The sequence below is a fragment of the Fimicolochytrium jonesii genome (genome assembly GCF_025526975.1).
Source record: "Fimicolochytrium jonesii strain JEL569 chromosome Unknown EV422scaffold_25, whole genome shotgun sequence".
In the NCBI taxonomy this organism is placed as follows: domain Eukaryota; kingdom Fungi; phylum Chytridiomycota; class Chytridiomycetes; order Spizellomycetales; family Powellomycetaceae; genus Fimicolochytrium; species Fimicolochytrium jonesii.
In genome coordinates, this window is record NW_026515692.1 from 327,900 (window position 1) to 337,694 (window position 9,795).

At 56.1% G+C, this 9,795-nt stretch overlaps 3 protein-coding genes across 3 annotated transcripts; 1 reads left to right on the plus strand and 2 right to left on the minus strand.

Moving 5' to 3' along the window:
- Positions 1-461: 461 nt before the first annotated feature.
- Positions 462-5,582, minus strand: EV422DRAFT_603666 (uncharacterized protein). The gene is made up of 7 exons (XM_053073744.1): positions 4,715-5,582; positions 3,619-4,360; positions 3,092-3,529; positions 2,598-3,015; positions 1,886-2,470; positions 1,590-1,779; positions 462-1,519 (listed from the first exon to the last, which is right to left on the minus strand). Exons 1-7 carry the CDS (start codon positions 5,474-5,476, stop codon positions 629-631), a joined length of 4,026 nt encoding a protein of 1,341 aa, XP_052922828.1. The 5' UTR covers positions 5,477-5,582; the 3' UTR covers positions 462-628.
- A 1,964-nt stretch (positions 5,583-7,546) lies between these two features.
- On the minus strand, positions 7,547-8,079 carry EV422DRAFT_208727 (uncharacterized protein). The gene has a single exon (XM_053065359.1). The coding sequence runs from the start codon at positions 7,937-7,939 to the stop codon at positions 7,619-7,621; it is 321 nt and encodes a 106-aa protein (XP_052922829.1). The 5' UTR covers positions 7,940-8,079; the 3' UTR covers positions 7,547-7,618.
- Positions 8,080-8,589: 510 nt separating this feature from the next.
- On the plus strand, positions 8,590-9,795 carry EV422DRAFT_208701 (uncharacterized protein). The gene is made up of 3 exons (XM_053065358.1): positions 8,590-8,945; positions 9,019-9,093; positions 9,190-9,795. Exons 1-3 carry the CDS (start codon positions 8,721-8,723, stop codon positions 9,484-9,486), a joined length of 597 nt encoding a protein of 198 aa, XP_052922830.1. The 5' UTR covers positions 8,590-8,720; the 3' UTR covers positions 9,487-9,795.

Genomic DNA, 9,795 nt, shown 5'->3' on the forward strand with positions numbered 1-9,795 from the left:
CACAACGAACATCCCTCCCTTCTTACCACCGGACAACTGTATATACATCAACCACACTGCACACTTTCGGACAGAAACGCATGGGTAGGAGACTACGTTACGTCCCCGCCCTGCGACGCAATGCATACCGCAGTTGTCCTCCCTGCGGAAAAATGGAATCCCAAACCTCCAGAGCACGAAAACATAAGGGCAACCCTATATCGTCGTGGGGGGAGAATCTACATCCCGAATCGAACGACCGCCCCGAATCCATTCAAATGCCCCGCACATCCACTCGCTCGCTCGCTCGCTGAGGAGCGGCGGCGGCGGGGGGCGGGACCCCAACATCGCATACGGCGGATTTTCTAAAAGACGATCGCACATGCTCCATTCTTTATACATCTCGTCCCCAATTCCCAAGCCCGCCCACCTCGAGACGTCCCTCACCCACAAGCCGCCATCCATCCGGCTCCTCAAAAAAAAAAAGGAAAAGAAAGTACCGCGGTCAATCCCCAAAAAAAAATACCATTCACCATCCCCATTCCCAATCCCGAGAAAAAAATTACATATATACAAAAATGCCAGAAAAATGGTTCTCATCTCGCATACAAGGAGGGCTAGGTCTCCTCCCTGACCTCCCCTCCTACGATCACGGCTCCGGGCCCGTAGTGTTGCCCAGCATCCCCTTGCCGATCTTTACCCCGCCGACGACGCGTTCATTGACCAGCATCAGCTGCTGCGTGATCCACAGGATCGGGGGGTAGCGTCTGGTGACTGCGTTCAAAAACCTCAGCACTTTCTTGAAATCATTCTGGGCTTGGTCGAAGGCTGCCAGGCTTTCCTTGCTGTGTGGTGAAGAGGACGGCGGCGGGGAGGTGGAGGTGGAGGCGGTGATGGAGGGGGTGGAGACGAGGGCGTGGCAGCTCGCCATGATGTGGATGAACCCGGCTTCGCGGATGCCGAGGCAGGTCATGAGTGTCACTGGGGGGACATGGATATGCTTGGTCTCGGTTGATGCCGTGGCGTCGCTCGGTCCTCGTGTCTGTGTTGCGGTCGTCGAAGTGGGTTGTGATTCCCCACTCGGCGTGGCGTCCCCAACCCCCGAGTCGGGTGCACCGCCTCCACCCACCAACCGCTCAGTAACCCCCACAAACACCCTCGCGATCCGCACCGCCTCCTCCACACACTCCCTCGCCTCCCGCGTCCCCCTCCCCTCCCCAACCGCCGCCACCATGCGTGGCCGTCGCAGCAAGCACAGCGTCGCGAGTCGCTGGAGACACAGATCGACTGCGTGGTAGGGTACCACTTCCTCCCCATCGTCGTTGGCGTTGGGCGAATCGTGAGTTGAGCTGCTGCCGTCTTGTGGATCCGAATCACCGAACGGGTTCATCGTAAACCTCCGCGCCCCCTCCGCCCGCCACACCGTCCCGGGACACCGCATGTACCAGTGCTGCACCTCGGCCTCCAGGCCCGCATACACCGGATCGAACCGCGTCAGATCCACCCCTTGCGCCAATGCCGTGCGATTATACGCCACCGCCTGTAAACATATTCACAGTATGTTAGTAAAAACTCCACATGATCCAATGAATTTTTTGTTTTTAACGTACACGAGCGCAGACGGACATGAAGGACGTCCCCAACGCGCAATAACTCTCGGATTTCAGGTGGAGGTATCGGAGAGGTAGACGGCCGGTGGTGTCGGAGAGCTCCCACAGGGCGTCGTCGCAGGGGAGGGGCACGTTGTAGTGGTGCGGGCGTTCGAAGAAGGTTGGTTGGTTTTGGATGGCTGATTTTAATCTAAGATGGGGATATAGATGTGAGTGAGCGAAGGGGGGGGGGGGGGGGGGGGGGGGGGAATTTCAAATGTATAAAATGGATGTGGAGGACAGGGATGGGAACTTACATATCGGAAATATACAACGCCCACCAAATCCTCCGCCTCGTTTCGATTTCCACCCACCCCATCTTCTTCTTCCGTCCCCTCCTCACCCCCTGCCCCATAACCGTAACCCCTTCCCCTCCATTCCACTCGCCTCCATCCCCATCCTCCCTTTCGTTCCATCCGCCTCCACCTTCCCCCTCCTCATCCCCGCCGCCTCCACCCTCCCGCGCTCCCATGATATTCGCCCCAACTCCTTCGTCCCCCTCCTCCTCCTCCTCCTCCCTCCCAACCCCCAACCACCCCGCCATCCTGACCGCCAGCCCGCCCACGACGCCCGCGGCCCTCATGCTCCTCCGCATCAACGTGGCGATCGTCAGCAGATGCAGACCCTGCAGCACACCCACGCTCGGATTCTCCATGCTCCTCACGACCAGATTGCGTGCGCGGGTGTAGAATTGGTTTTGAAGGGCGCGGATGGAGGGCGAGGGGTGGAGGGTGCAGATGTTGGCGTAGAGGGCGTACAGGGTTAGTGGGGGGAGGGAAGACGGACGGGAGAGGACGGTGGAGCGGTGGAGGAGGGGGTAGGGGATCAGGGAGGTTGCGTGTCTGTTTAAAAGGGGGACTGGTTAATTTTTTGTGCGGGTTGAAGATGGGGTGAAGGGATGGGAAGCGGGAGGCGACGATGCATAGGACAGGATGTAGCGAGACACGGAGACGATGGGATGGGACTTACTTGAAATGTAACTCCAAAAGCTCCATATTCACATACGGCTCGTTGATATCCTCCGGCAACACCACCGCCACTTCCCCTTGTCCCGCCCCCGTCCCCGCGGCCCCGGGACTCGACCTCTCAGTCGCCGCGGTCGATTCCTCGTCGTCGTCGTCAACCCTCATCTCCTCCGTCAACCGCGTGATATCGTCCACAAAATAGATATCCGGCGTCGGGCCCGTATTCGCGTACCGCTGCTTGTACTCCCTGCAGAACTGTTCGACGACTTTGCTTGGTGTCGGGTCGGGTTTTTCAGTTGCAGGCGGTGGTGATGATGACGCGGGTGAGGATGCATGGAGGTGGAGGTTGTGGATCACTTGGTCGGCTTCTTCGAAGGTGGAGTAGTGGATCCGGAGGAGGGGGAGGGTGTCGGGGGCGAGGGCTGTCGATCACATTGAGAGAGTTGTGGGAGATTAGGGCTGGGTGAGTGATATGCTGGGACTTGCTAGACTTTTTACCTGGTGCGTTGATGGGTAGGGCCGTGTCCATGGCGTTCGGATTTCCGAGGGTGGGTTGGCTTTGACTTCTCGGTTTCGTAGCAGGTGGTGCAGTATCCAGACCGGCACTCGTTTCGTTCGCTCCACCATCGTTCCCTCCGTTCGCTTCACCCCCGCCCCCACCCATCCCCCTCCGCGCATCCCCCAACATCTTTTCCAGCGTTCTCACCCGTTCCTCCAACTCCCGCTCCCTCTCTCCCCGTTCCCTCTCCTCCCTCTCTTTATCCATCACACTCCCCTGTTGGCCTTCTCCTGTCCCTTTCTGTGCTTGTTGTTGTGGATTAGCAGGTCCAGGTAACACCTCCCCATCGTAAGTACACCTCCCCGCCGTCGAAATCGAACAAGGTACACACTGCGGCCGGCCGCCGTCGCAGCGGTGTTTTCGGCGGCGGCATTGATCTAATCACAAAAATACAAAGCGTAAACCAGTATATCAGTAGATGTTATCTCACCTCGTTTATGTTGGGGGGGCGCTTTCTTTTACGTACCACATGCAGTTCGGCGTCCGTTCGCTTTACCCGTTCTTTGCTGCTGCGTGTTTGTGACTGGAGTCGTTGCGGCACGCGGCTTCTGTTGTTGTTGATGCGGTTGTGGTTCACTCCGCACAGGTATTTTGCTAGGTGGTGAATGCGATCTCGAACTCGAGGCGCAATCGGAAGAGTGGTAGGATGATGGTGTGGGGTGTGTGTAATGTTGTTGTTGTTGTTGCTGTTGTTGCTGAGTGTGAGAATGTGGCTGATGATACGATCCAGCGGTGGGTAGTGGGGTGAAGGGCATATGTGGCGTCTCATAAAACGCATTCTCAAAGTGAAAGTTTCCCGGACTGTTGTTGGCGTTGGTGGTGGTGTTGGAGGCTTGCCACGCATTCCAGCTCGCCTCCGTCGCAATGACGGCGTCCTCACCCACGATCCATTCATTCCCTCCACCATTCGATCCCGCGATCCCAACGCCAGATAAAGTCCCCACCAAATCCGCACTCGTCCCAGTCGCACCAGGCCCCGCTGCCTCGCTGTATAGCATATTTAAAAACGACGACTGTTGTTGTTGCTGTTGTTGGTGTTGGGGGATCGATTCCCGATGGTGGATATCGGCGGTGGATAAGCCGTGCATTTTTATGTCATGGGAGGGGACGTGGGTGTGGGATTGAGTGAAACTGGGTAGACCGTGCCCGACGAAATTGACGTAGTCTTGGTTAGCGTAGAGGGAGGTGTGGCGGTGTGGGTGTGGTTCCTGTTTGGGAGAGAGAGAAAGGACGTGAGATTGAAACGAAAGAAACACAAGGATGTGCCGCCTTCAAGTTTCAAAGTGCCGCGGTGAGCTAAGCGACGAATGAGCGAAAGCGAAGCGAAAGCGAAGCGAAGGTGGGGCGGATAATTGGTTGAATGATGTTTGAACGAAGCGTATATGCAATAAGGACGATCGTTCGCTGCCGCTCAGGTTTACTGCTCCCTGTCGCTCACGAACCAGAAACCCCGCAGGTGCCTCGCTTTGCTCACCCCCGCAGACAGCCAGCATCGCTCGCTTCGCTCACGGCCTCGCATGGCTCGCATCCACATCCATCGCTCCAACGGTCGCGGTGCTTACCTGTTGGGAGAGCAAAACTTGATGCTGCTGCTGGTCTCCCGATCCCGCCGCGTTGTTCGTATAAATCCTCACACCGCCATCGGTCAAAAACTGAATAGGCTGTGACGGAAACAGTTGAATGTCCTGCGGTGCTGTCCGTTGAGCTCTGATCAGCAATTGATGGGAATCAATAATATCCAGTACTGGCGGCGGCGGACAGTACAGTGCTTGAGTGGTAGCATCGGTGTCGTTATTTGGACGGAAGTTATCGGAGGTTGGAGGGGGGTGGTTGTGTGCACGCATAGGCGACATCGTGGAAGTTTTGAATTGTGTGAGCTGAATGTAAAGTAGGGGTGGCGTGGGAATACTACGTATTGTAAGAACTCCGAGGGTAGAGGGGTTGAAGAAGTCCGAGGGGAGGGAGGGGCGTGGGTGGGCGTACGAATAAGTATTTGAAGGCCGCGGAGAAGAGTGATGGGGGCGTGGGAGGGCAGGTGGGTGGCGGGTGGGCAAAAAAAAGGGAGACGAGCCTGCGGTTCCGGAGGTCCCTTTCTCTGTACAGTACAAATAGCTGGCTGCTCTGTCTGTTCTCACAGTCCCCTTCCGTAGATAGATAGACGTGCACTGGTGGGTTGCGAGTGAGATTGCGTTGGTTGTGAGTTGCTCTGTGGGGGTTTTCCCAGTGTTTGTTATTATTCTTTGGGGAGGGTTGTCCTTGCCCTTGTCCTTGCTGTGCTTGCTGTGCTTGCTGTGCTTGTTCTTCTTGTTCTTCTTGTTCCCCATTCATTGTGCGTGTTCGTTCTTTCCCCTTATCAGACAATAGGGGGGGGGGGCGCATTGTCTCACAGTGTATTGCTCAGCGTGACTCATTGGAGCTCCCTCATGGGGCATTGTGATAATCGTGGAGCGCAAGCCTCATTCATCCCTCCCGTGAATCGGCAAATTCATCAGAGATCATATTCATGGCAATTCCAAGGCGAACGCGTCTCCAGACTCCAGCTTCACCATTGCATCATCGTCGCTCAATCCACCCCACGTGTGAGCGCCGTGCGCCGGGAAGTGGGTACGCCGATCATTGACAGGGTTGGCATACCCTCACAAAATGTTACCTTCACGTCAGCGAGCGGGACGAGCAGGGTATCGGTTCGACCAACCAACCAACGCTTTTGCAACAACCCACACTCTACTGGAACTGACGCGCATCTCCCGCCACAAATTGTTTCTCCATTGTCACAAAAAACTCATCCCGAAATAGGTTGATCCTGTGTGCATCCTCACCGCCCTTCTTGTCGGCGGAGTGTACACGCACACCTGCCTGCTTCCGCAGCCATCCGATGTCTTCGCCATCAGGTTGTTGGGAGGAGATCTCCTGCTTCTCTAATACCAAGTTACATACGTCCGTGTTGCGATGGCATTGTGAAAGGAACCCTTGCACCTGCATCGCCAACCCTCTTTTTTTTGTTCGAACGGGGGGGTGATTTCGAGGAAGAGGAGATCAGCTCCCGAGGAAGAGGTATTCGCACGGAAGCGGTTTAGGTTCGGCACTTGACGGACTTCGAAGCTTCTTTTCTGGCATGAGAGGGTAGCACTATGTTGTCATCCCCCTTCAGCCGCACCCTCATCCAACCCGGCCCAGGGAAGATCTTCCCATCAAAGGCGACCGCTGAATGTCCGTAAGACGGCTGTGGATTGGGCATGTACGTCAAGGGTCGCCGTGGAAACCGTTACGGTATTCTAGATCATCGAGACCGGATTATAGATCAGACTGTGCCGAGTTTGATCTCCCCCATTCCGCTGGATGTTGTCAACTTTGATATAATAATTTATCAGAAGGGGTGCTCACGGCCGCCTTCCCCGAGGGCTCCATATCACGCCGACCACACCCCGACAACAGGATCACTTTGCCAGAAGGCTGGCAGGTTGCTGCACCTGCGTTACGTAAGCAACTCCGCACTACCGATCTCTGTCAAAATCTGTCGTGGACGCGTACGTCTTTGCAGCGACGATGGCTGATGCCCAGATCATTTGGCGAGCGTGGGAATCGCTCCTCATTTGGTGGCTCTAATCGAGAACAATGGGGCTAACAGTTGGTGTCTCTAATCGATAAAGCAAAAGCTCTGTGCTAAATCAACTTTGTTGCAAATGGATTCAGAGGAAGCGATATGGCAAAAGGCACGGCCATCGCATACACGGCACATCCGCCGTGCGCTTTTTCATTCAAATGCTCGGGTGCATGGCCTCCCTCCATCGGCTCCACTGCCTCCGGCTACGGTCGTACACCATACCGTCCGGCAGTTAACGAGCTCCGATCCCATCGAACTTCACGGAGGAAACGTCCTCCGCAGTTTCGTGAGTTGATCCGCGCCCGACAGAAATCGTTCCCCGTACAAACCGCGACCCGTACGAGCCGCCCGTCTCATCGCTCCTCCCTTCTGCCATACAGTGGCCGTCCACGTCGCGTTACGTTGATTTCGAACGCCATGGAGAATGCAGATGCAGGTCCCAACATCAAGGAGCTCGCCAAGGAGTCAGCCCTGAGGATTAAGGGCGTTGGGTTCCCCGGACTCCGTTGACGCTGTTGGCCCCACTGTTAGTTGCACTCGCACTCACGGGCGTATTGCTACCGGTAAGCCCCCACCCAACCGCCTTCCGGATAATGCAAGCCCCAGCATCTGTTCTGACTGACCGGGCTGGATAAGAACACATCTGTTCTGAACGATGCGAGCCGAGATTCGACCGCGTACGTGTCGACTAGATTCATGGAGACTGTCTTGTCTAAGGTGCGGTGATCACGGTGACGGGTGATCTCAAAAAAGATGCATGCGATTGATGTAGAGTTTCATCATTTTGCAGACCAATGCCTCCATCGTATCCTCTGTGAGAGCGGTCGATCCGGCATTAGTCTGACGACCAACAATCCCGATATCAAAGCGGCGTTTGTCGGAAGTATGCTATCACACACCTCTGTTGACCAACGTTCTCTCTCGGCTTACACTTGTTGAGGGGGGCCGTAGACTGGACCAACCTCCACCAATCCGCCGGCATCCCCACATTGTCCATGGTCCGAGAGTCGTTCAAGCTCGACTCCCTCGTCTGTCTGGCCGCAAAATTCAAACCGGGATAGTGAGTTCCTACTGATTTCCCATTAACGCATGTGATTGGTCGCAACGATCGGCATTCCGACTGCTGTCGTAGCACCACCCTCCCGCCCAACATGACGAGCCCAAACACCCATATCGCCACCATGGTCTATGCGAGGCTTATCTTCCCCAACCACGTCCTCGCCTCGCAGGATCCAACAGCTTCCCTATGGATTCCACCTCGCTGTTAGATCTCCGCTTTCTATGACAAGACAAAAGGTTACCATCTGGCCTCCATCCTAGACCTCAACAGCAAGCCACATGTCTCTTTCTCGTCGAACGGCGTTATTATATGCGAGTGGTGATACCACCCCACCTTTGCGACTGTATATGTGCTGTAGATCAGACCAGGGCGCGGATGCACGTGTTGGACCCCCAACAGTGAGTTCAGTTCCAATCGCCTACCCAAGAAACGCACAGGGGTCATTGTTCCGTTGGTTAAACGGATTGCATATGTAGCACGAGAACCCGTGAGCTCACCGATCCCCCAACCCTTCGACGGCCGCGTTCCGAGGGGGGGCCCAGCAATCCATGGGATAGTACCCACCTGAGCTGATTCCGCGCGGCGTTGCTTTTGGTGGTGAGTGTCGTATCACGGATATACACGGGCAAAGCGGGGTATCAAGTGACGTCTTTGAACTCCGGTAGTGAATACACAGGGAACGCAAAGCACAGGATACACGACATTGGCCAAGTTCGACGGCGCCAACACCACGCCGATCTTCGCTTGCTTGGGCAGGTTTCCGGGGTGGACACCTCATGGATCCACATCTTGATATCCGCCAAACCGACTTCCGACAGCGGTGGGTGGCACACGACGTTCGGCTGTGTGGATAACGAATCGAGATCAAGTGTTTACTAGTTTAGTGTGGATTGCAGTCGTTGCAATGTTCTCGAACGATCCAACCCAAGCCAGGCCAATTCGTTACCCTGGGCAGCAGCAGCACCATCCTCGTAAACAGCACCGTGGACCCCTCGACGGGCATGCTAGTGGGCGAGTACCACCGAGGATCCGCGGACCGTCGATCTGCGTGCGAAGCTGGTGGAGAAATTCGGGACGGTGCCGGCCGCACTCACGGCAGTTTGAGCTTGACCTTGCTGGACAGCGATGGGTGAGCATTCCGACGAAGCGCGAACTGAAAAGGCTGCTGGAAGTTGTTGACCAGATTGTCACCCCACACACAGATTATCAACATGGGCGGGACGCCGATCAGCACCATCGACACATACCTCGTGGTCGTTGGGGTTCCGCGGACCGAGGTCAGCCATGATCTTCTTCCCCAGCCCCTCATAAATCGGGCGTTTCCGCGAGGGGACGGTCACTGAACCCAGCACGTGCACGAATGTTTTCCCCAGATTTACAGCCGCCACCCGCCGCAGCCGAGCCATCGCCGCCGGTATCAGCGTAGGAATGAGCATCGCGGTCGCCGGGATCTTCGTCCTCGCCGTCCTTCCTCTCCGCGGTCTCGCGCGCCAGATGCAACAGCTCATCCAGCTCAATTTCGACACATTGGAATCGTCCGGCGCATTGGACAAACGGTCGTGGATATGCGAGGTACGCCATGGGGGTTCTGTTCACTTTGCCTACCTCTTTCAAAAACAGGACCGAGAGCTGACCCCCCGAGAGTTTTACGTTCATTCGAAGTCATGTGAACCGTGAAGTGGTCAGCTATGGGTGGATGTGTAGATGCCGAGCCGACGATCCTGGCCATGTGGGCCGGGCTTTATGAGAGCCTTCCTTTACCTCTCCTGTTAAATGTCTCCGTGTGGAGGCGAGTTTTACGGTTGGGCCCAACGATCATACGGAACAGCAGGTCGCACAGAAAGGAATGTCCAGCACGCCTCCTCACTATTCGGGGGATGCAGGGAAGCAACATGGCGAAGACCGTACAAACGAGGAAGGCCGAACTGCATGCCGCAGCACCGCTGCACTACATGTACAATGAGACAGTTTCACCCCTG

Bases quoted from the DNA above. Each gene is read 5' to 3' on its own strand.
- EV422DRAFT_208701 (XM_053065358.1), top strand. From the start codon at position 8,721: ATGTTCTCGAACGATCCAACCCAAGCCAGGCCAATTCGTTACCCTGGG. The intron at 8,946-9,018 runs GTGAGCATTCCG...CCCCACACACAG, and splicing joins ACCTTGCTGGACAGCGATGG to ATTATCAACATGGGCGGGAC. The intron at 9,094-9,189 runs GTCAGCCATGAT...TGTTTTCCCCAG, and splicing joins TTGGGGTTCCGCGGACCGAG to ATTTACAGCCGCCACCCGCC.
- EV422DRAFT_603666 (XM_053073744.1), bottom strand. From the start codon at position 5,476: ATGGGGAACAAGAAGAACAAGAAGAACAAGCACAGCAAGCACAGCAAG. The intron at 4,361-4,714 runs GTAAGCACCGCG...TCTCCCAAACAG, and splicing joins AAGTTTTGCTCTCCCAACAG to GAACCACACCCACACCGCCA. The intron at 1,780-1,885 runs GTAAGTTCCCAT...TCCCCATCTTAG, and splicing joins GCGTTGTATATTTCCGATAT to ATTAAAATCAGCCATCCAAA.
- EV422DRAFT_208727 (XM_053065359.1), bottom strand. From the start codon at position 7,939: ATGGTGGCGATATGGGTGTTTGGGCTCGTCATGTTGGGCGGGAGGGTG.